General features: G+C 36.3%; 1 protein-coding gene across 1 annotated transcript; it reads left to right on the top strand.

Moving 5' to 3' along the window:
* Positions 1-1,132: 1,132 nt before the first annotated feature.
* LOC121376793 (transcription elongation factor B polypeptide 3-like) lies at positions 1,133-25,037 on the top strand. Its single transcript, XM_041504569.1, has 11 exons — positions 1,133-1,205; positions 2,694-2,750; positions 4,611-6,881; positions 8,111-8,213; positions 10,058-10,141; positions 13,506-13,559; positions 13,819-13,916; positions 16,725-16,826; positions 18,637-18,718; positions 19,633-19,818; positions 23,783-25,037. Exons 1-11 carry the CDS (start codon positions 1,137-1,139, stop codon positions 23,845-23,847), a joined length of 3,171 nt encoding a protein of 1,056 aa, XP_041360503.1. The 5' UTR covers positions 1,133-1,136; the 3' UTR covers positions 23,848-25,037.
* Positions 25,038-26,841: the final 1,804 nt, after the last annotated feature.

The raw sequence follows: 26,841 nt of genomic DNA, 5'->3' as shown, positions 1-26,841 counted from the left end.
ATAATAACTGCATGCATCAATCCTTTATTTGAAATTATGTGGCTCATAACACGATCAGAATTTAGTGATTACAGGACTCGTCAAAGTTCGCAAACTATGCCTACACAACAGCTGGTTGGTAAGATGGATATACTTAATCAAGGCATTGCATCACCATTTAACTAAAAAAATCGGAAAGCATTATAGAAACTTAAAGAAAATTTTCTTCTTAACCGTTTAAGGAGTTTCAGACTATTAACTACTCAGTTGCCCCCCCCCCCCCCACAAAAAAAACCTAGCTACGGCCCTGCTAGAGATAGAGAAGTTAGGGAGATGAAGTGCATACCTTGAACAACATGTTTGAACCTTAAGTGGGCAAAAACATGATAATATATGGAGGGTTTTTTTCTGCACTGATCACACCACAATTCACTCGGATTGCTAAAGTGGGGTTGTTGTTTTTCTGCCAGTTGATATCAACGAATGCATGTAACATATAAACGCTGACCTCTATTTGCATTAGCATACTACGTACATATATTTCATAACAAAAATAAGTTTTCATCTAACAATCATCCACTCATACGACTTCCACATGCTTTGTGAAATTATCTATATAATGAGTTGAGACAGTTTAACAAAAAGTTGCCTTGGAAACGTAATGTTAGAACTGGTATCGTTAAATAACATGCTTAAACTGATTAATGATCAATTTGTATTTTTCATTTAATTATTTATTTATTCATTAGTCCATCCATTTGTATTGTTTGACTGAATGACTGCTTGATTGATTCATTAATTCCACAGTATAGTAGGCCTACTATGGACAAACCACACATTTAAAAAGATGTGGTGTGTAACCCTATAGGTTGCATAGTCCCAAAGAGAGTTTCGTGTCAAAGTTCGAGACCTGTGCAAATATTAATTAAATCTATTAAATGGTATGTGACCCCACATTTTCTTGCAGGAAGATTAGATGTGAGGTGCCATACTTTTTATTGCTGTACTTCCTGGGTGTGTTGATACGCTGCTTATATCAGTTTTATTAATAAACGTTAACATTATCGGCAATAGGAATTGATTTGGTCTATTAGAACCAGCATGTTCGATCTAAAAAATAACGGAGTTATTTGCCCTTGCTAAAGTGTGAAGCAGCAATGGCGGACATTAAACATAAGTTAAAGAAATATAAATATTATTTATCGTCTGATCCAGACATTGATAAGGTGTGAATGAACAAAAAACTTTAAATATAATCTTGAGATACGTGTACCTATTCCCCCAATTTGTTAGCGTATTCATTTATTGTACATGAACAGCATCAACCATATAATGGCATATTCCAAAAATACTTTTTGCTAACTTTCACTTTCAGATTTATTTATTCAAGAAATAAATGTTCTTAATGACTCCATGCCCAGCTTCCAATACAAAAACTAAGACACTGAATAAAAGACAGAATTCCCCCACCCCCAATACTTACAAAGCCCAGACAAAAATGAAAATAAACCACAAAATATGGTTCAGTAGATCATCTACATTTGTACTTGTAGAACATGTAACCAGTTAAACCACCCAACCTATGATAAAAAAAACTATTTTTTTATTTGCTTGCAATGTTCATAAATGGAATGTATGTGTATGTTTAGTAACACACCTGTACTTAGTTTAAATTTTGGTTATGGTACTACTTTATCTAAAATATGGTACCGGTAATTGTAAATTTGTCTGGAGGAAATTAAGGAAATGTTTTATTTAACGACGCACTCAACACATTTTATTTACGGTTATATGACATCGTACATGGTTAAGGACCACACATATTGAGAGAGGAAACCTGCTCTTGTCACTTCATGGGCTACTCTTTTCGATTAGCAGCAAGGGATCTTTTATATATACACCATCCCACAGACAGGATAACACATACCACAGCCTTTGATCTACAGGGCTAGCTCTGGCTATATAGACTGGCCTCGGTGGCGTCGTGGTTAGGCCATCGGTCAACAGGCTGGTAGGTACTGGGTTCAAATCCCAGTCGAGGCATGGGATTTTTAATCCAGATACCGACTCCAAACCCTGAGTGAGTGCTCCGCAAGGCTCAATGGGTAGGTGTAAACCACTTGCACCGACCAGTGATCCATAACTGGTTCAACAAAGGCCATGGTTTGTGCTATCCTGCCTGTGGGAAGTGCAAATAAAAGATCCCTTGCTGCTAATCGGAAAGAGTAGCCCATGAAGTGGCGACAGCGGGTTTCCTCTCAAAATCTGTATGGTCCTTAACCATATGTCTGATGCCATATAACCGTAAATAAAATGTGTTGAGTGCGTCGTTAAATAAAACATTTCTTTCTTTCTTTCTGGCTATGTAGAAAATTTTGCCAAATAACCTATTAAATGCCAAAAATTGCAGAAACCCACAAATATTTTCAACAAAATATCAATTATTACATGCAATTCTTTCACCAAATTAAAATAATATTAGCCAGTTGTGTTTAAAATTCGCAGTTGGCGAATTTGGCGAGCTAGCCCTGATCTACCAGTCATGGTACACTGGCTGGAGCGAGAGAAATAGCCCAGTGGGCCCACCAATGGGGGTCAACATTAGGAAGACCAGTAAATATATTAAATATAACAAAAAAAGCAAAAAAGGGAGAAAAAAGATTAGTTTTTATAAATTTACATGTACATATACATTGTTTTGTTCTTCTTTTCAGGTTATGTTGGTGTTCAACAAACTTGCAATTCTGCCAGTGACCATTAGTCTGCTTCAGGTAAAAAAAAAAACTCACACAAATCTGCAGTCCTTCAAAAATTGTGAGAACTACCAATCCTTTAGTTCAATTCTAGGCTTAGCATTCCGTAACCCATTTCCTGTTCATGCTTAAACTTTGGACATCATTTATATGGTCATCAGATGGCAGGGTTTCTGCCAGAGGGTATGGAGGGTAAACATTACGTACCCTAAAATCTAGGACATTGGTGGTTATAATAATTAAGTTATATCAGCTAGGCCATAGGATTTCAAATTTCATGGGAAACACTTTTATCGGTTCCGTGCCTTGTGATCACGGAAACCCATCGGAAACTGTTTTTAAAATATAATAATCCTATATATTATTTTCGTTGAATAGTCGTACTCTATATTGATCATGGGAAATGAAATTTCGGTTGCATTATTTTACCTACACAGTACCGGAAATGACCGTTTCTATGAAATCTGACAACCTGTTATATAAAATAAATTCTTTTAGAGAACTAGTATTTAAAATTTGTTAAAATACGGGGCGGGATGTGGCTCAGTGGTATAGAGCTTGCCTGATGTGCAATTGATCTAGGATCAATCCCCGTTGGTGGGCCCATTGGGCTATTTCTCATTTCAGATAGTGCTCTACAACTGGTGTAACAAAGGCTGTGGTATGTACTATCCTGTCTGTGGGATGGTGCATATAAAAGATCCCTTGCTGCTAATTGAAAAGAGTAACCCATAAAGTGGCGACAGCGGGTTTCCTCTCTCAGTATCTGTGTGTGGTCCTTAACCATATATCCAATGCCATATAACCGTAAATAAAATATGTTGAGTGTGTCGTTAAATAAAACATTTCCTTGTTGAGGTACATCAAATGTAGCTTCCAATTTCAAAACATTCAAACCCATAACCACTTAGTTGTGGCACTTTTTGTCTTGTTTTTATTATGCAGAGCTTGTAGATTATGGTAGCCTCACTCCCATGGCTAGTGATATTCAATGTTGGGCTAGTAAATAACTACTATTGCCATGCCCGACGGCTAGTGAATTTTTTTTGGGTCAAATGTTGCAGATAAGTCTATTTTGTGAATATGAATATCCTGCCCCCCCCCCCCCCCAACCCCCAATGTTAGTGTTTTTAAGCTCTTATCTCCCTCTTTAGGTGACATATCTGATTATTACTATTATTTAGTAAAATTGTATTAACTTACAGTAAAGTACAGGGGCGTCAGAAGCAAATTAATATTGGGGAGGCGGATGTCGACCGCGCTAAGCGAGGGAGTGCTAGGGGGGTCCGGGGGAGCATTTTGAATTCTAGATGCCATTTCCTGCATTCTGCTGCATTTAAGATACAACTTTAGTAGGTATCTCATACATATTTTTGTAGCAAAAGTACTGGTAAAAAAGCGTATTTCACCGATAATTTTATGACAATGAAAAGGTTTGTCTGATTTGTATGAGGTCTCACCATCTGTGCCCTTTTCTTTGACATATTTGGAAGTGTGCAAAATGCAAATACCATTTTACATGTGTGTAAACTGTTTTAGAATGTATTGCACAATAATAAACAAACAACACAGTACAGTCAGTTGTTGCTAATATATGAAGCCAGGGTATTGAATCACCTTATAAAGTGATGAAAACATGGGCCAAGTGACATACGGTAACTCAATTTAGCTTTTAAATTATAACTGTCCTCCTACGCATCAATACAAGTTACTAAATGATGACCTATATCATTTAGTAGCTTGGCCTGGCTTTAACTCAAGTTACATCATCTAAATTTTACGACTGTGACAGTGTCTTGTTTGTTTCGTCATCTCTTCATCAGTTTATCCTTCTGTCCATCAAATAAAATCTTTTTCAATTATGTATATATTTTTCAGGATACCGGAATTGGCAAAGTGGTGAATAGTTTCCGAAAAACGGATGGTGAAATTGGACAAACGGCGAAAGGCTTGGTTTCAAAGTGGAAATCTTTAGTAACGGAGGAAGTGATATCCACAGATCGCAGTCATTCAGGGGAGACAACTGTGCATGTAAATAATGATGAATCGGCAGCGGAAGAAGAAAAAGAAGAGGAGTATCAAAAGGATGAAGATAGAGGTAGTAACGGTAGTTATGAGAACAATACAGACTATGAGAAAATGTCTCCAAAGACTGAGTCTCATTCTGACTCTTATAGAAAAAATAAAATTCAGGAATCTTCATCCAGTAGTAAACACAGTGATAAATCGAAAAGTAGTTCCACAAGAAAACACAGCGATCACTTGTCACATGAGAAGCAAAGGTCATCAAGTTCTGCTGATAAACATAGTTCAAGTAATAAAAACAGTTCTGTGAAAAGTAGTTCAAGTTCACACGACAAACATAGGTCAGTGAAAAGTAGTACCAGTTCCAGTTCACACGACAAACATAGTTCTGTGAAAAGTAGTACCAGTTCACATGACAAACACAGTTCTGTGAAAAGTAGTTCCGGTTCACGTGACAAACATAGTTCTGAAAAAAGTAGTTCCAGTCACTCATCGGCAAAACATAGTTCCAGTTCATTGACACATGAACTTAAACCAGAAAAAAGTTCCTCTTCTCGTGATAAAAATAGTGCATCAAAAATTAGTTGTAGTGATAAAAGTAGCCGTTCCTCAGATAAGCAGTCTTCGACAAAAAGTGATTCTGGTGATATCGCTAACTGTCTTCCAGTGAAGCAAAATTCAGCAAAACATTTTTCTTCCCCTCTGCACAGCACTAGTAAAAGTCTTTCAACCAAAACCAAAAGTTATTTAGGTGATGATGAACCAGATAATTTGAGCGAGAATGAGTATGCAGTTTATAATTCACCAAATAGTTACAATAACAGCAGTTCAAGTTATGTCAGCGATGATAAAATATCGGAATGTTCTTTGTCGCACAGTGTGGTGAAACAGTCGTCATCGCATAAGTCGGGGAATCGTGAAAAAATTGCAGAGGTGTCTGAACATTCATTGTCGAACAAAACCAGGAAGGAGTCATCACATAAGTCGAGGAATCAAGAGAAACCTAAAACCTCTGAGTATTCTACGTCACAAGATGTGAAAAAAATATCAAGTAAGTCGGAGGATTGCGACAGAAGTGTTAAAAGTTCTACGTCGCCGAGTAAGCCCACACATGAAAGTAGTCACAAGTCATCTAAGCTTTCTAGTTCCTCGTCTCATAAATCGGAACACGAAACTGCTAAAAGTACAAAGCATTCTGGGACATCTGAATCTCACAAATCGGAACACAAGAGCAGTGATGTTAAAAGCACAAAATATTCCAGTTCGTCTGGTTCTTCTAAATATAAGTCAAAAGAAGACAGTCAGACGTCAAAGCAGTCGGTTCACTCTTCACAGAAGGTGAAAGACGGTGATAAAACTGTCAAACACTCGTCACAGAACGATTCGAAGAGCAAAGAGAAGCATCACAGTTCGAAAACCAATTCTCAAGTCTCTGGTTCGGCAGACAAATCAACGGCGAAGATTTCAAAAGATACTTCATCAAAGACTTCAGAAAATGACATGTATGCGAGTATTCTGAGCTCTGATGAAGATGAAAATGAACTTTCCAGTCATAGTTATTCATCGCAGAAGGCTAAAAAACTTCAACATGTGGATGAAAATGTCGTTGATTTGTTTAGTGTCGATGGAGAAGAGAAAGTCTCAAAGACTTCATCAAAAGGGAGTTGTAATTCGGCGAAAAATTCTTCAAGAAGTCATAAACATTCTAAACATTCAGGAAGTACTGTAAAAGAAGAGAGATCTAAACATGTGTCTAAACACGACAGACATAGGGAGAAGTCGGAAACCAAAGATTTTGAATCGGACTTTAACAATTCTAATGTCGAAACCGAATTGGACTTGTTTGCAAAACCAAAGCAGAAACGAAAGCATGAAGTTTCCAAGGATGAGAGTGCGATGTCGTTTGATGATTTTTTAAGTTACGACTTGACGACATCTAGTAAAAAATCCAAGGTATCGAGTAAAAGTGTCGATAAATCGGGAATCCTTCATGACAAGTTCAGAGTGACAAAGAAAGCCAATACTGAAGGCAAGGCAGATAACTCTAATTCCTTTCCGCGAGATGATGGTGTGTCCGTAAAGAGAGCGGGTGAAGATTTTGTCGTCCCCGTTCCTACTAAACAGGTAATTCACTCAAATAGCTCCAATTTCTTTTCGGTGAACCGTTCCGAATTAGGTGCCAAATTACTTTGTAAAAACGGTGCAATCTTTTATGTTTGGGACTAAATCCTACGAGGCGTTCAAAATTAAATAGCACCAAAAAATGTCTCACCCGCTACCGACCCTGGTCGGGCAGCTGATGCTCTTTTGCACTTGCCAGTACAGGCAGTCCCTCTCGCCCACCCCAAATCCTTTCCTGTCCACGATGGAGGAACAGGTATGGGTTGACACCTGTTCCCATGACAGGCGTGCACCACAACAGCTTGCTCTGAATGTGCACGTTAAACCCTATGAACTGACCTTGTGTTTTCAGGGCTTGGAATATGAAGTAAAATATGGCCTGCTGTTATTTTATGTTTATGCTTACAAAAATGTCATTTAACAGGAGATTTTTTTCTCCTGTGCAGAGTAGCGGGATATTTGATCAAATACCGGGAGAGTCCCGCGGAATCTGGGAGGGTAGACAGGTCTGCTCGGAATATGAAGTAAAATATGACTTGCAGTTATTTATTTAAACAAGAAAAATAACCTGCCAAGAAAAATTATGGTCAGTTGAAAATATGACAGCATGGGATAAGGGAAAGAGCTTCTGTGATGTATACATGAAGATCTTAGAGCATTATAGAAATCTAATATAACAGAATCACAAGGTAAATAGCTGATGAGATGTTCGTACATACATTTATCTCTCTACTAAAAATGTCCTAATGCATATTTTAAACTGAGGGCTAACTTAAAATAAAATTGATATAGCTTGTAAACATTTTAAAGGGACATTCCTGAGTTTGCTGCAATTTTTAAGATGTTATCGACTAACACTGTAACAGAGACTTTTTAACGACTGTAATTACATATCAAATATATTTTTCTGCATAAGATGTTAGTGGCTGTATATTAAATGTGTTTCGGATTGTTCTAATATTTGTAGTAGGTTAAATTTCATTTTATTTCCTAATTTTTTTTTTTTTGTATGTACGAAATTATTACCGTAAGACAAAATCCAGTTTGGGCGTCTTACACATATTAAGACGACCAGAAACACATTGAATATACAGACACTGCTATTCTAAACCAGAAAATGTATTTAATTTGTAAGTTTAATTGTAGAAATAATTTATTAGTCTTACTTTTACATGCAGCAAAGTCAGGAATGTCTCTTTAAGAACTACGAATGTGTTCCTTCGATGTTTCAGATGAAGATAACGGAAAATGATATTCTGTGCTATCTGCCGGACACGCAGGCCCACTATAGACCATGGCGCTACAACCACAACCAGATTGATGACAATAAATCAGGTACATATATACATGTATAGTTTATACATGTATGTATGTCAAATTTACAAAGCATTTTATGTCTTATACACGTGTAACAACATGCGGTACATTTACAATGCTTATACACCTGCGGGGGCGGGATTTAGCTCAGTCGGTTGAGTGCTCGCTTGAGGTGCTTGCGTCGCAGGATCGAACCACCTCAGTGGATCCATTCAACTGATTGGATTTTTTTCTCGTTCCAGCTAGTGCACCACAACTGGTCAAAGACCGTGGTATGTGCTTTCGTATTTGTGGGAAAGTGTATATAAAAGATCCCTTGCTGCATTAGAAAACACGTAGCGGGTTTCCTCTGATGATGAGTCATAATTACCAAACGTTTGATGTCCAGTAGCCGATGATTAATTAATCAATGTACTCTAGTGGTACAAGACCTGCATTTAAGAAAAACAGGCCTGTAGTTTTTAACGCAGAAGATCATGATATTGTAAATGTTTTGTATAGTATTTGGTTTTGAAAATTATAATATTAAAGTTTGTTTTGTTTTTTACCGATTCCCACTAGAACACATTGATATATTAATCATCGGCTATTGGATGTCAAACATTTGGTAATTTTGCTTTATAGTCTTAGAGTGGAAACCTGCTACATTTTTCCATTAGTAGCAAGGGATCTTTTATATGCACCAATCTAATTAAAATTAGCTCCACTATTACATGTGGATCTAACAGCAGCCAGTTGGAGCTCATGTCTACCAATCAAAACCTTACTTGCAGAGTCATGCCAGTGAAACATGTCGTATACCCTCAGGATAATACGGAATGTTTTCAAATCACAAACCGGCCTCGGTGGCGCAGTGGTTAAGCCATCGGACTACAGGCTGGTAGGTACAGGGTTCGCAGCCCGGTACCGGCTCCAACCCAGAACGAGTTCTTAAGGGCTCAATGGGTAGGTGTATGGCCACTACACCCTCTTCTCTCTCACTAACCACTAACAAACTAACAACTAACCCACTGTCCTGGACAGGCAGCCCAGATAGCTGAGGTGTGTGCCCAGGACAGCGTGCTTGAACCTTAATTGGATATAAGCACGAAAATAAGTTGAAATCAATCAAATCACTAATTTTAATTTTAATTTGTAATTTTAATTAGATTGTATATGCACCTTCCAACAGACGTACCACGACATGCACAGGATCAATCCTAGCCCAACCACTCCTCGAATGCCTTACAACTGGGCTATGTCCCGTCCAGTATAATATCTCAGAATATTATGAAAATGTCTTACATCATTCATTCAATGAATTTGTGACCGGCCTCGGTGGCGTCGTGGTTAGGCTGGTACAGGCTGGTAGGTACTGGGTTCGGATCTCAGTCGAGGCATGGGATTTTTAATCCAGATACCGACTCCAAACCCTGAGTGAGTGCTCCGCAAGTCTCAATGGGTAGGTGTAAACCACTTGCACCGACCAGTGATCCATAACTGGTTCAACAAAGGCCATGGTTTGTGCTATCCTGCCTGTGGGAAGCGCAAATAAAAGATCCCTTGCTGCTAATCGGAAAGAGTAGCCCATGTAGTGGCGACAGCGGGTTTCCTCTCAAAATCTGTGTGGTCCTTAACCATATGTCTGACGCCATATAACCGTAAATAAAATGTGTTGAGTGCGTCGTTAAATAAAACATTTCTTTCTTTCTTTCAATGAATTTGTGTTGCTTTTTCCTCTGAGACCATAAAAAAACCTAAAATAATTTAATTGAAAAATAAAAAGAACAGAACAATAATAATTCTTTAAAAAAAAGAGAAAAAGTTACGTAATATCTTTTCACAACCATGAGCTTTCATTTGTATGTTTTGTTTTATTTCAGAAAAAGACAATGATTCGCTGAAGTTTACAAAGAAGGCATACGCCCGTACCCAGGTTTATTCTGGAAAGAGACAAATTTGTACAGGTCTGTGGTTTTATTGTATATAAAATATTATATTTTATCTTCCAATCACTGTTTCTATTGACAGATTATGATGACAGATTAAAGCAAAGTCATAAACGTATACTAGCAGTTTATGACTTTTGACGTCACACATGTGACTTCACGTGCATAGATGCTTTACAAAAATTGTTCATTTGACTTCTAAGTCATCGCACAATGTAGGTAAAATAACAGAAATGATAGTTTTCCCCTTAATGTCTGATGGATTGCAGAATAAAAATAATAAGTAGTTAATAACCTCGGATATTGCAGGGCTAGAAATGAAAAGAAAAATCTACGTGCACCAGGTGCATGCTGAAAAAAAAGTTACATGCACCATTAAAATTCTGCATGCACCAAAAATAAGGCAACTTCATGGGTTTTTTTATACGAAGCTATTCGGAATTATTCGGCAATACCTATATTTATTTATTAACAGTACCGGAATGTTATACAACTGCGTTTATTACTGATTCTTGATCAAATTTGAAAATTTCACCCAACGTAAACACCTTACAGAAATCTATAATAAGCCTATTACAAAAACGTATGAATATTTGTGTTTTGTATTAAGCAAGTTATCAACTTTTTTAACTCGATAAGATCTGTTGGTATAATATAAATTAACCTACGGAATTTGACGAGAAGTTGCGATTGAAATAATCACTGGCTGACTTCGAGTCAACTACGCGAGTAACGCATCTGCACGTTCACAATCATCTGATCAAGTGCCCATATCTGAGGTCGAAAATGTTCAAGGCAGTTACGGTACTTTGTATTGATCACAGATCTGGCGGAGTTCAATTTGTCAGTGACGACAACAACTGTGTTATGCGCGTGGATACCCCAAAATCGGTCTCGACCACCTTCCCTAATACCATTCACGGATATAACTGAGATATTGCCGGCAATTTTCGCAAATATATTTCACGGAAAGGACTTGTTGTAAGTAGGATTATGGAATACAAAATGGATGCGCCCATAAGATAAAAGTTATCATTTTCATGTGGCGAACAGATTACGAAATGCATACGCAAAATTCAACAACTTGAGTCTGAATCTGGTAGACAACAGGATACTAGTATACGCAATACACAGTACTTGAAAAATATTAGCATGCACCGCGTGCACCCAGTTTTAAAAGTTACATGTACACGAAAAAATCAGCATGTACTAACACTGCATTTCGAGCCCTGATATTGGCCTTATCCTGTTCAGGCCAAGTTAAAAAAATTCCATTCTGAACTTCATAGGATAAAGTCAATATCTTATGTCATTAACTAGTTATTCTTTATATACAGTCAAACCTGTCTTAAGCTGTCACACAATTGAGTTGATAAAAATGGCCGCTGATGACAGGTGGCCGCTGATTACAGGTTGCCACGTAGTTTGTCTTTAAAACATTTGTTGTTTTTTGTGCTGCTAATTAACGGACTATAAATCAACATTTGACATGTTGCCTCTACAAGAAAAAATGCACCAGGAATTAATTAAATTAACTGTTTGCAACAAGTTTGTTTTCTTTTTCCATTTAGTTATTTATTTCCTACTTCATGTGGTGTATTTTCATAGTACGTTAATCTACAAATGTCAAATGTAGGCTGCCCAGAGGCAATAAGATGCCTTCCAGTGTCATAGTTTCTTAATTGACACACAGTAGAGATGTCGGGACTGAACGGGTACTAGTATTCCTGAAGGTGTGATGATCGGTTATTTGCTGCACCTTATCGCTGTTGTTAAAATATCCCTTTTATATAATAGTAAACGTTTACTGTGGCCGCTTAATACAGGTATTTTAGCGACTTGGGATCCGATTTAGATGGCCGCTGGCCGCGTTAGACAGGTGACCGCTTCTTACAGGTGCATTTACCTTATAAATCGTTTGGGAGTGAAAAAAGTGGTTACTTAAGGCAGGTGGCCACTAGGACATGTTTCACTGGAGATATATATATATATATAATTTCAGTCATTCAGATTTTGTTATTGTAATGGTGGTTTTTTGTGCCGGGAAGGGACATACATGTATATTCAGGTCTCAAAATAGGAAGTAAAATATGGCCGGGGGGTATTTTTTTAAATAGCAGGGCAAAGGAAATGCATGCATGTCCTTTTAAGAGAACAAACGGAACCTGCTGGATATAGGACAGCAGGAGTGAGGGAAGGTTTGGGATAGTGTTTGAAAAATTAGGATCTCACAGATGTATTTTAGAAAGAAAGAAATGTTTTATTTAATGACGCACTACCGGTCTCGGTGGCGTAGTGGTTAGGCCATCAGTCTACAGGCTGATAGGTACTGGGTTCGGATCCCAGTCGAGTCATGGGATTTTTAATCCAGATACCGACTCCAAACCCTGAGTGAGTGCTCCGCAAGGCTCAATGGGTAGGTGTAAACCACTTGCACCGACCAGTGATCCATAACAGGTTCAACAAAGGCCATGGTTTGTGCTATCCTGCCTGTGGGAAGCACAAATAAAAGATCCCATTAAATAAAACATTTCTTTCTTTAACGACGCACTCTACACATTTTATTTACGGTTATATGGCGTCAGACATATAGTTAAGGACCACACAGATATTGAGAGAGGAAACGCGCTGTCACCACTTCATGGACTACTATTTTCGATTAGCAGCAAGGGATATTTTATATGCACCATCCCACAGACAGGGTAGTACATACCACGGCCGTTGATATACCAGTCATGGTGCACTGGCTGGAACGAGAAATATCCCAATGGGGCCCAATGACGGGGATCTATAACAGACAGAACGCGCTTCGAGCAATCGCTTTACCACTGGGCTACACACCGCCCCTATGTATTTTACAGTGTAGGGAATTAAACTATAACAGAATCGCATGCTACAGATAAATAGTAGATGAGATAATCATGCATGTGTGCATTTGCCACAGGTGAATTACTATTTCAGCTGTTACTGCTGTATCAGGCCGTGATATTGCTTTAGCAGTACTCTCAGAATGCCTGTTTTCACTAAACTCCATGTATGTGCATCATATAAAAAAGAAGAAGCTAAAGTTTGTTTTATTTAACAACACTAGAGCATATTGATTTATTAATTAATTAATTTTGACATATAGTCTTAGAGAGGAAACCCACCACATTTTTACATTAGTAGCAAGGGATAGCACATACCACAACCGTTGATATACTGGTTGTTGTTCACTGGCTAGAATTCGAAATCCAAGACCAACCGCACATCAAGTGAATGCTTTACCACTGGGTTTGTCCCATTCTCTTAAAAAACAAAAAACCCAGACCGCTAAAGTTATTATTCCAAGTAATATAAACTAAACAAAATTTTCTCTGATGAATTGTGTTGATATTTTCAGAAATGAAGTCTTTGTTTGATATCTGTATGGGCGTCTTGATCGACCACATTGACAGTAAGTGCCTTAAGTTTGTGTCCTATTTTGTTACTTTATTTTATATTTTAAAATATTCAAAGAAAATATTTTGTACGAATATCAATATTTTCATATTTAATTGGTTTTTTTACGAGATCAAGTGTTACTAACTGAATACTGTGAATGCAAAAACCCTTGAAAATTGTAATTTTACAGTGAAAAGTGCTTAAAAAATGCTTGAATTTTGCCTTCCAAATTGAGTATGAATCGGATAATCAGGAATATAAATTTGTTTCAGGTATTGACTCTGTTGGTGGGATACCGTTTGACATTTTGAAACCAGTAGTAGAGAAAGCGACAGCGGTTCAGCTTTATTCACTGGAGGACAATAACCCTGTAAGTATACAAAGATAAAGTTTGTTTTTGTTTAACAACACCACTAGAGCACCATACACCCAATAGCTGATGTGTAATTTTGTGTTGGGGGTGTCATTAAACATTCATTCATTCATTCCACTAAAGCACATTGATATATTAATCATCGGCTATTGGATGTCAAACATTTGGTCATTGATTTTACTAATAGTGAACAGGGCTCACCCTGGATCAAAAATACCTGTAGCCAAAATATTAGCCAAATGGAATTTTTATTAGCCATATTGAAAATGATTTAGCCAAATTTGTTTTACGCAGTACTGTATAGAGTATTTATATATGAATATGAAAATGTATCTTTTTCAGCTAATTGTGTACAAACTGGAATAAATAGGAATAACAAAACCTTAATGGGGGTAGGGACAGTTAATATATTACTTCGAGTTTTTACAAACATACAGAAATATGGGGGTGGGTGGATGTTTATGGATGGTGTTTTTTCTTTCTTCCTTTTTTCCCAAATAGAAATTTGAGAGCTTTTTTTTTTTTATATATAGAACTCGTTATTTCTTTAAATAGCAATCTTTATGTTAGTTTGAATAACTTTTTTTTTTTTTTTTTTAAGTGACTCATCAATTCCCCACCCCAAACGATTTCATAATTTGTGCCATGTTGTTGCTGTTGATTTCAGTGTCGTGTTAAATGCTTGTTGTGATTTCTGCTTACAAAATATCTCAGCTGAAAATGCCGACTTCACCACAGTATACTCCATTTATTTAAAAAAAACCCCCAAAAAAACCAACAACAAATCCTTTAATAAAATTAAAATTTAGGGTCTTTTTAAAATCCAGCTAACTTATTAAATGTCACCTCACAATCTTACAAATTTATATCTAAAATGATCTAACAAATATGATTAGGGACTACTGTAAACTAATTTTATTCAGTGTACATTTAACTGCAATTTGTATAATGTCCGGCGATCGCGATCTGCATGCGTGCTCTCGACCATGGGTACGAAACTAACAAAGACAAAGGAATAAACAAAAACTGCAGTTAGGTGTCAGCGGGTGTCAGCTGACTCTGAAGCGTGACGTATATTCGCACCGAGAGCTGTCCTCAGTTCAGCCAACGAACGTTCTTCCTAACGTTCGCGAACTATTTGATTGGTGTTCGTCGTGTCCATTTGGTTTAACGTGAAGCGCACAAACCAGTCTAACGAACGTTTTGTTTTCGCTCGGTCTGGCTGAACTCAGACTTGAGATGGCCTGCATGTCTTTTGGCCCTGAACTGGCACGTGTATTCAAATTTACACGCATTGTCGGTCTGTTTTTATTACTTTGGTTCAAAGATTTTACAAATTAAAAATAACAAGTTACATATCTTCCAGACATTGCTGTCATAAAAATGTTGAATGCATGCCGTTAAAATTAATAACCGTGATTATTAAAATAAGCAAACATAAGGCCTACGCTGTAGGCCTATTCTGCATGACACCGTTTCTCGTTACCGGTTGCGAGATCGCTATTACGCTAATTGAATATTTGGTAGTATTATTATGTTTGAGGTGTCGGATAGATTATGTATCCGTTTGTTCACATCAGAAGACAGAAAATGGCTTAGCCAAAATTTTAGCCACTTGCAAATTTTATTAGCCATTTTTTGTAAAAATTAGCCAATGGCTAATTTGGCTACCGACAGCGCGAGCCCTGAGTGAAGACTGTAAAATGTTCTGAGAATGTCGATAACAGATCTATATAAAATCTAAACATGACTTCTGCGTTGTGTGGGTCTGAACATAGTCCCCTTCCCAAATGAAAGTGGCACTAAAACTTCCCAATTTCTATGCTAAAAATTCCCAATACATATTAAAGGGACATTCCTGAGTTTGCTGCATTGTAAAATGTTTCCACTAATAAAATATTTCTACGATCAGACTTACATATTAAATATATTTTCTGGTTTAGAATATCAGTGTCTGTATATTCAATGTGTTTTTGGTTGTCTTAATATTTGTAAGAAACCCACGCTAGATTTTGTCATCAAATAATTTAGTACCCACGAATTTTTTTTTTTTTAGGAAATAAAATTAAATTTAACCTAGTACATATATTAGAACGATCAGAAACATGTTTAATATACAGCCACTAATATTTTATGCAGAAAAATGTATTTGATATGGAATTACAATCGTTAAAAAAGTATTTTATAGTCGATAATATCTTAAAAATTGCAGCAAACTCGGGAATGTCCCGTTAATAGAATCTATCACCATTGTGAGGTATAGATAAGGCTATTCCAATCCGAAGGACAAAAACATTTATTCCCGAGGGTTGGATTTGTCTTATCTATACATCACAATGGTGATTGATTCTTTTTCTTTCCCATTTAATTACAGTAACAAAACATTAATTTTGTAAGTTATGGTTTGTTTGTTGTAGAACAATTCGTATACATTTCACCTGCAAACTCATTTAATCATACGCAGAAAAATATAGTCCACCTTATGCAATGACATAAATACGTAATGTTCAACTTACCAATAAATATAAATTTGAAAATATTAATTTGTTTAAATATTTTTAAAACAATGATACAACGTGAAATGGCAAACAGAATTTTAAAAACCATGAGTTATGACGTTAGTCATCGTAAAACATGAGTTATGACGTCACACATGTAGAAATCATCTAGCCCTCGGGTCGGACAGATTTATCTATCCTTAGGGTCAGACATATTTTTCTAGCACCGTGCAAAAGCTGCATAACCCTGTCCAGAGGGCAAGAAGACTATATATTTAAACAAATATTTCTTTCCTTTGTTTCTTAGCATTTTCTGGAGAGTACAGATTACCTGTGGGAACAGCACTGTAAGAGAGACTTCCGCATGTCGAAGCCAGACGAACTGGAATCCTGGAGGGAATTGTATCTGGTAATATAACAGATTCATTTCTAATATAACGGAAAGAAAGAAAGAAATGTTTTATTTAACGACGCACTCAACACATTTTATTTACGGTTATATGGTGTCAGACATATGGTTAAGGACCACACAGATTTTGAGAGGAAACCCGCTGTTGCCACTACATGGGCTACTCTTCCGATTAGCAGCAAGGGATCTTTTATTTGCGCTTCCCACAGGCAGGATAGCACAAACCATGGCCTTTGCCGAACCAGTTATGGAATACTGGTCGGTGCAAGTGGTTTACACCTACCCATTGAGCCTTGCAGAACACTCACTCAGGGTTTGGAGTCGGTCTCTGGATTAAAAATTCCATGCCTCGACTGGGATCCGAACCCAGTACCTACCAACCTGTAGACCGATGGCCTGCCACGACGCCTTCTAATATAACGGATTCATTTCTAAAAAAAACTTATTTTCATTTTATATGTATTTTTGGCAGCTTATTTGCATCTCACAGTAATTTAGCAATGCAAGACCATTGAGGGCGGGTCGTAACCCAGTGGTAAAGCACTCGATCCAGTGGTAATGCACGGCCGTCCTAGGATCGATCCCCGTCAGTGGACCCATTGGATTATTTCTCGTTCCAGCCAGTGCACCACGACTGGCATATCAAAGGCTGTGGTACATGTATGTACTACCCTGTCTGTGGGATGGTGCATATAAAAGATCCCTTGCTGCTAATCGAAAAAAAGTAACCCATGAAGTGGCGACAGCGGGTTTCCTCCTTCAATATCAACGTGGTCCTTAACCATATGTCTGATGCCATATAACCGTAAATAAAATGTGTTGAGTGTGTCGTAAATAAACATTTCCTTCCTTGCAAGGCCATTGTTTGTTTTTTTGTGGGGGTTTTTAAAGAAAAGAAAAAGGGTATGACAATCTTTAAAAGTGACAAAACCTAGTTTTTAAACACTGAGGCAAATGTTTCACTATTAGAGCCTTTTTTGATAACTGAAATCGTACCTTACTTAGATTTTATTGTTTAGATTATTCATTTCCGTACATCCAAAGTGTTTCTGGTCATCCTGGTATTTTTTAATATCACAAAATATTTTTTTTCTTATTTTTAAAAACGCACGTGCATCTGAGAAGTAACAGTTATCGAGTCGAGTTTTAGTCTATTTTTAATGGTATTTCACTCTTTTAATGTCACAAATTCTTGCTTCACTCTGTTGTAAATTTATCCTAATGTGTTACAGGTTTGTAGATTAACTAAACGGGGTGAAACTAGGGTGTGCAGCTTTAAAAAACAAACAAATGAAGCTGATATCTGACTACATTACATGATAAAAGATTAAGTGTCGAATTTACGAAGCCTGTTTTTCTTAAATGCAGGTGTTTAGCATTATAAATATATGTAGTTAAACGTATGTAAAACATACATGTAAATAGGCTTTCTAAATTCGGGCCTGGATCAACAAAGTACCAAAAATTTTGTTTTTCAAATCCATTGATTGCCATACAGGTCTGCACTTTGATCTTTTAATATGTAGGTCAAGTACTATGACTAGTTACATGTATTCTTCAGTGCATAATTCTTACAAAACTTCATACACACATTTGACCATTGATAAAACAAATTTCATTAGCATGGATGGTAACACCAACATTTATGTTTATCACATGTACATGTGTATGTTACAAGATTTTTGGCTTTAGTATTTTATTAGATTTGTAGGTTTTCAGTTATGAATTCCATTGTTCTGAACAGCTACATGTATGTGTGGAATGAACATTTTAAAATAATGACATGATTTTTGTTGACTTTTTTTTTCAGAGAAATTTTGATGAGAGAGAAGCTAAATTTGAACGATTAAAGGGCAAAATGGCAGCAACAGTTAACAAGCAAATTAGTGAAGGTGAAAATAATATTTATGTATGGCTATGGTATGTGCTACCCTGTCTATATGGAAAATAGATCTATATAAAATCGTTTAAAAATCTTCCATAAAATGATAAATATTGATAATGGGTAGTAGAATACCTAACTCACTACTCAGCATTTCTGTTTATCTTGCACTCATGAATTGATGTTGTCAATTCACTTGAGAAAGATACTGGCCTCGGTGGCTAAATGGTTACGCCATCGGACTACAAGCTGGTAGGTACAGGGTTCGCAGCTCTGTACCGGCTCCAACCCAGAGCGAGTTCTTAAGGGCTCAATAGGTAGGTGTAAGGCTACTACACCCTCTTCTCTCTCACTAACCACTAACCAACTAAAAACTAACCCACTGTCCTGGACAAACAGCCCAAATAGCTGAGGTGTGTGCCCAGGACAGCATGCTTGAACCTTAATTGGATATAAGCACGAAATAAGTCGAAATGAAATGTGAAAGATAAACAATATTGCCTTGTAGCTCGTTTTGCTATTAGTGATGATTGGTATTTTAATAACGTGGACTTTTGTCTTAGCATGTATCGTCTTTCCATGATACATTTTATAACCAAAATTAAATTGTAAGATTAACACATTTGAGTATAAACACTGGGATAATTAAAAAACTGAAAAAAAACTTGCAATCCTTTCCCAAAAATTCTAATATTTTTGTTTATAATATTCTGACCCCCTTATAAGTCGACTCCCTAAGTTATAAAATAATATTTTGATGAAAAACACTCGACTTATAGGCAAAGATATACAGTAGTGACCACTGTTTTTGCAACTTTCACATAAAAGTGGTGTCGTTAAACCAAACAAACTTTTACTTTAATTATTAAACAATGTGCTGGTATGTCTTTAAAACACTACATTCCTTTCTTTTGTTTCACACAGCAAAGAAAGTGCAACTTGCGTACGTAGACACGGTCGCTAAGCCTCCCAGAGAGGTCCTCCGGATGCAGAGGTTGTTCGGGACTTCGTCGGTGTCGAAACCTCATAGACCAGAGAGTAGTGGGACGTCATGGTCCCGGTCCAGACTTCCACAGAGACACTTCGACTCGCCCGAAAAACCACAGAGATGTATGTATATTTTACCCGTAATTTTTGTATCCCTTACAAAGTGGGGACGGGACGTAGCTTAGTGGTATATCGCTCGCTTGATGCACGGTCGGTCTGGGATCGATCCCCGTCTGTGGGCCCATTGGGCTATTTCTCGTTCCAGCTAGTGCACCACGACTGGTATATCAAAGGCCGTGGTATGTATTATCCTGTCTGTGGGATGGTGCATATAAAAGATCCCTTGCTACTAATCGAAAAGAGTAGCCCATGAAGTGGCGACAGCGGGTTTCCTATCTCAATCTCTGTGTGGTCCTTAACCATATGTCTGACGCCATATAACCGTAAAATAAAATGTGTTGAGTGCGTCGTTAAATAAAACATTTCCTGCCTTCCTTCCTTTACAAAGTAAAAAGGCGAGATACAGATTTTAATTTTTTGATGGCGGCCACAGCATCAAGTTTTGCATTCAGCTCAGTGTTAAAATATTGTGTTTAGATAAAAAAAAAATTCACAAACCATAAATCCTAGATCGATGAAACTTGGTTTATAGTTGCAACTATGGATGTTTATCGCAGGATCGATCACTGTCTGTGGGTCCGGGGGCAAGACGTAGCCCAGTGGTAAAGTGCTTGCTTGATGCCTGGTCGGTCTAGGATCGATTCCCATCAGTGGATCCATTGGGCTATTTCTTGTTCCAGCCAGTGCTCCACAACTGGTGTAACAGAGGCCGTATAACCGTAAAATAAAATGTGTTGAGTGCATCGTTAAATAAAACATTTCCTTCCTTCCTTTACAAAGTAAAAAGGCGAGATACAGATTTTAATTTTTCGATGGCTGCCACAGCATCAAGTTTTGCATTCAGCTCAGTGTTGACTTGATGAAACTTGGTTTATAGTTGCAACTATGGATGTTTATCGCAGGATCGATCACTCGGGTGGGAATTCTCCTCGGATCAGCTGTTTTCCTCTCATGGAACATTGCGTTTTTCCCCGCACTTTAATCATCCTATTTCCTCCAAAATGTGTCAGATGGCACAGATTTTATCCTAGGATTTCAAGAATTTCCGGGACCCCTCTGAATGTCCTCTTTTTTACAGTTCACCAATTCCTACCTCTGTCACTGTCTGTGGGCAATTTCTCATTTCAGGCCTGGTGCTTAAAAACCTTTTGGAGTCCAGACTCAAGACTCTAATAGTCTGAGACAGTAATGTCATGACAATGCCATACAAACTGCATGCATGTGACGTCATTAAAGATTGAGTCTGGACTCTAAAGGTTTATAAGCACAGGCCCAGCCAGTGCACCATGACTGCAGTGTTTCTGCCAGAAAGAAAATTTTGGGTATGATGCTATGGAATTGAATGCAACTACAGTCAAGGGGGGGGGGGGGGGGTATTGGGGGCCTCCCCAAGAAAGAAAATGGATTAAGTTTAGGGTCAGGGTTAAGAAAATCATACAGACTAATGACAAGAACAATTAATTTTGTCAAAAGGTTAACTCAAAAAAAAAAATCTGCAAAAATATTTCGGTATGGCACCATACCCATTTTACCATCTGGCAGAAACCCTGGAGTGGTATGTCAAAGACCATGGTACATATATGTGGTATTCGGTCTGTGGGATGGTGAATATACACATGTAAAAAATACATATACAGTGGAACCTCGTTAGTCCGGACTCCATTACTCCAGAAACCTCACCTTACGGACGGTTTTATCACAAAATGAAACTACTACCCAGTAAAGTTATTTGTTAATCCGGATATTCAGCTTCCGGAACCGGACGGTCATAATTCTGAACCGAATGTAAAAAGTAAAGGCAAATTGCTTCGTTTGACCGGTTGCCACTGATTGAACATAAAAGTAATCCGCCAATTAACGCTCAAGGAATCGACAGAGATAAAATGGCTGCACGGGATTTCACACCGCAGTTTATTTAACCATTCACCTGTGTCTGTTTAGTGTTAGTCAGATAGAGCACAAGTGTTCACAAGTGTTTGATGTTTTTTAAAATATAATTTCTTTGATCTATGACCAGACTGGCTGTTTTATTTTATGAAAAAAAAGAAGAGTATTTTATTTTTAAAAGTGGGTAACTCTTGATCATACTCTACGGTACCCCATGACCTCGTTTTGTAACTACCCTCCTAACTTACCTGTATGATTTATTACTGAATACTGTTCATAATTGTTTTGGTGTCCAACTCAAGAGTATTGCCAGTCACCCAAAATAAAGACAAAGGAAACGTCTTTATATGTTATTGCTATCAAAACACTGGCTCGCGACTCTTTCACAAGTGGAACAATGCTCATTCAGTTTCACGCCGGTTTTGAGAGAGTTATATTTCTGTGCTAGGGGCGGAGGGATGTATCATGTCGGCGCTAGTATTATATCAGTAGATATAGCAGAAATGAATTATAATTTCGCCATTTTATATGTTTAAAATATAATCTGTAAACGTAAAAACTTTAAACTAATAATGATTGTATACAAGTGAGAAACAATATGCATTCCTCAACAATGTACCCACTTCGTGGAAATGAACTCAACCACGTGGCCTAGATTTACAACATTAACCGGTCCGACTAATAAAATTTAAAACTTGTTGTCGCTAGTAATCAAACATTTAATATCAACAATGTAACATGTCTTAAACAGTATTTCATTTTATTTAATTGCATTTTCTAACTTTAAGACAAGCACCTGGCAGTACACTACTGAATAGTAGACACAAAACTGGTTGAAGAAATGTCTGGTTCAAAAAATCAAATGTGTTGTTTTTAGTTTGTTTGTGAATCAAGGGAGATTACTCATCACATACATTTCAGTAATCCGGAAATTCGTTAATCCGGACGTTTCTTTTTAATAACCATACTGTCCGGACTAACGAGGTTCCACTGTAGCAAGTTTCATCTCTAAGACTTCATGTCAAAATTACCAAATGTTGGACATCCAATAGCCAATGATTAATAAATCAATGTCTTAAACTTTTAACTTTGTTTTTGAAATTGTTAAAAGTCTGTTGTCATTTGTATGACAAGGGTAAAGTGGGGCCATAGCAGTGTAAAAATAAATAAAAGCATATACCAGTCTTGTTGTTATTTTAGAATATTTATGTATAGCATTTTTAATACAGTAACACCTCTATAAACCTAACACACATGGGACTACGTAAAAAAACGTTCAGTTTAAGGGATGTCCAGTTTAAGGGATGTCCAGTTTAAGCAGGTTCTAGCTCTTGCACTCGCCACATTCGCCAATTGCGAATTTTGAAAATAACTGGGAAATGTTGTTAATTTGGCAAAGGAATTTCTAGTGTTAATTGATATTTTGTTACAAAGTAACTGGGTATCTATAAAATTTGGAAGTGTAATGTATAATTTAGCGAAACTTCCTACACTGAACCAGAGCTAGCTCTGAAAAATGTCTGGTTTTGAGGGAATTCCAGTTTATCATCCATCAAAGGCTTTTGTAGGAGATTTTGCTGGCATATAATTTGCGATATCTCCTGTGATATTCTCCTAGGAGATATCGCTTCTCTTATTACGTCACTGTATGTTTCAGCGCTAAACCTATCATAAAAATTTTGAAAACAAAAAACAACAACAAAAAAACCTATCATTAGTGATGTCACGCCACTGTCGTTCTGCTAGTTAACGAATCCACCACTGCCAAATATAGTGACATTCAACCCACATTACTGACATTGTTTACAATTGTCGCAAAAGAAAATAATGATAATGAATGTTAAAAAGAATACCCCCTTTGTGTCTTGTGATATCATAATTTATCAGCACTTGTTGATAAAAGTATAAAAATCTTTGGCAAGCCTCGGATTTCATACTTTTATCAACTCGTGCTGATAAATTATGATATCACAAGACACTCGGGGAGTATCCTCTATTTACTGACTATCTTAGTTTGAGGGGTTTCACTACATGTATATTAGTATTTCCATACTGGATAAATATATCTGTTTGATTTCAGCTATGAAACCTGTTGCCCCAATGATGCAAAAGACGATGAAGATGATCAAAAAGATAAGAAGATAAGGAGCAAATAGTTAATTGAATCGATATAATCATGATTGAATGAATGGATTAACGAATGAATGAACCTTCATAATTTACTGGGGTTACATAAGAAGATTAGGAGCAAATAGTTAATTGAATCGATATAATCATGATTGAATGAAGGGATTAACAAATGAATGAACCTTCATAATTTACTGTGGTAACATAAGAAGATAAGGAGCAAATAATTAATTGAATTGATATAATCATGATTGAATGAATGGATTAACGAATGAATGAACCTTCATAATTTACTGGGGTTACATAAGAAGATTAGGAGCAAATAATTAATTGAATTGATATAATCATGATTGAATGAATGGATTAATGAATGAATTAATCTTCATAATTTACTGGGGTTACATAGGAAGATATTGAGCAAATAATTAATTGAATTGTTATAATCATGATTGAATGAATGTAGGAATTAATGAACCTTTATAATTTACTGGGGTTACATAAGAAGATAAGGAGCAAATAATTAATTGAATTGATATAATCATGATTGAATGAATGAATGAAAGAATGAATGAACCTTCATAATTTACTTGTGTTACGTACGAAGATAAAGAGCAAATAGTTAATTGAATTGATATAATCATGGTTGAATGAATGGATAAATATAACAGGTTTCGTCTCTTAAGACTACAGGTCAAAATTACCAAATGTTTGACATCCAATAGCTGATGATTAATAAATCAATGTGCTCTAGTGGTGTCGATAAAGAAAACCTTTTAACTTTATTTGAAGAATGGGATAAACTGTTGGCTACAAGTCCCTGTGGGTTATAGGTGGTTTGTAGGTCGTATTTGGAGCATAGTGTTCTATCATGGGAGTGAATAAAATAATTTATTAAAAAAACATTTTGAGCATCTGTGTTCAAACGTCTGTGTATATTGACATGTAATAATATATAAATTGTCTATTTTAAGTGTTTAAATTTGTTACACCAGTGTATAGCACATAAATGTTGCCCTATTTTGAGCAAGTCTGTATGAACGTTACACTAATGTATAAATTGACCTTTTCGAGCAAGTGTATTTTACATATTTTACATTACATAATTTAATTGTTTTCTGTTTGAGCAAATGTAAATGAGCATGCTATGTACACCAATATAGTATGTGTATGTATATATATATATATATATATATATATATATATATATATATATATAGATATATATATAGATATATATATACACATGTATATATACAGTCAGACCTCGTTAAAATGACCGTCGTTACTACGACATTTACACCATCTGACCACACATTGTCGGGAACAAACGTACATCAGTGTTATTCTGTTCATTACACCGGAATTCACACCTTCCGACACTGACAGAGCAAATTAGCAACAAACGTACATCTGACGTCTGAAAACACCTCTTTACAACGACATTACATAATCACATATATCGTAGCACGTTGGCAGTACACACACAGCCACTTAGAATCCTTGATTTCGTAGTGAGCCGACTGTCACATGCTGTCCGAACTACCAATGTCTGCGAAATCTGTAGACGTGTATTGCTTTTGCAAATAAGCCTTTAGTTAACCAATTAAAGGATTAACTTCGAACAATAAAATCTTCTATTTCCATGATATTTTTTTAAACGAAACAGTTTAACAGGTACCAATCATAGATGTCTTGATTAGGCTGATGGTGAATGTGCCTTGTTTAATATATTTAATGATGTTTTTTAAAAACATAGTTAATGTTTGTACGTGTATTTATTGTTTTTAATAATAATTGCAATGCTTTAATTATTTAAATGCTATTCAGTCATCAGTTAATATTAATTAGTATTTTTTGTTACGTTATTTTGGCACTGGAGATAACTCATGACAATTCGATACACCAGCAATTTCGATCTAACGACAAAGTGACCCAGGGACGAACATGGTCGTTGTAATGAGGGGTGACTATATAAATATATATCTTATATGTTCTATTTTGAGCAAGTGTATACATGTATGCACATCCTACACTAATTTATAACTCTCGTCCTAGTTTGAACAAGTGTTCCATAACACAATTGAAAATATATGTGTAACTTATGTCCTAGTGTGATCATTTGTATATTATGTCCTACTTTGAGCAAAGGTATGTAAGAATAGGATGTCCTATTTTAAGCAAGGGTGTGTAAAACAATTTGTAAATTTTGTGCCCTATTGGCGTGAAATGAACTGTGTAAAAATTGTAAGATATGTTTTGAGCAAGTGTATGGTGTATTTAATTTAATATTTTATTGTTAATATAGAAGTGTGTGTTTGTGCATGCATGAAGGTGTGTTTTTGTGTGACTTCCAAAAATAATGATGTCAAGGGGTTTAGGTCATTTTTTATTCAGTATCAACCGCCAAGGAATAAAAAGTAAAAAATTTAGATATCACTCACAAAATATATAGAGGCTATTTCATGGTGATTTTCGAATACTATTTTTATGTCAACTCGTCATGTGTGAAAACCATATTTTCACACATCCAGAGTTGACATAAAAATCGTATTCGAAAAAAACACCATGAAATGGTCTATTTATTATATACATCTTTTGTAATTTTTGACAATATCTTTCGCTTTTTGTTAATATCTTTTGTGTATCCTATGATACATATATATTTCTTCCGAATGGAACTTTTCCAGAAAATTTAATTGACCATAGACTTTTTAAAAGAAATCTGAATAAAAATTATCTTTATTTAATTATTAAATTGACATTTATTTAATAATACTGCTGTCCAAAAATACCTGACAAATTGATCCTCCAAAACCCACAAAAAGAAAACAAATTGAACGCCGTTAAATTTTAACTTACACTCAGTGTCTGGACATTGTGACATCATTATTTAGCTTCATATTGAATTATTTTACATATCCCTTTTTTATAGGTACATGTACAGTTGTTCAAATTACATTTTTTTATTTTTCAAATATGATCAGATGCATTGGTAATCATCAAATTTAAATA

Source organism: Gigantopelta aegis, chromosome 7 (genome assembly GCF_016097555.1).
Source record: "Gigantopelta aegis isolate Gae_Host chromosome 7, Gae_host_genome, whole genome shotgun sequence".
In the NCBI taxonomy this organism is placed as follows: Eukaryota; Metazoa; Mollusca; class Gastropoda; order Neomphalida; family Peltospiridae; genus Gigantopelta; species Gigantopelta aegis.
Note: the sequence above shows the minus strand (reverse complement) of the source record. Positions and strands in the feature narration are given on the sequence as shown.

What these genes read in the sequence shown, in the direction of transcription:
- LOC121376793 (XM_041504569.1), top strand. Translation starts at nt 1,137, where the DNA reads ATGGCGGACATTAAACATAAGTTAAAGAAATATAAATATTATTTATCG. An exon ending in TGACCATTAGTCTGCTTCAG is followed by an intron (nt 2,751 to 4,610) that starts GTAAAAAAAAAA and finishes TATATTTTTCAG; the next exon opens with GATACCGGAATTGGCAAAGT. An exon ending in CTTGATCGACCACATTGACA is followed by an intron (nt 13,560 to 13,818) that starts GTAAGTGCCTTA and finishes AATTTGTTTCAG; the next exon opens with GTATTGACTCTGTTGGTGGG.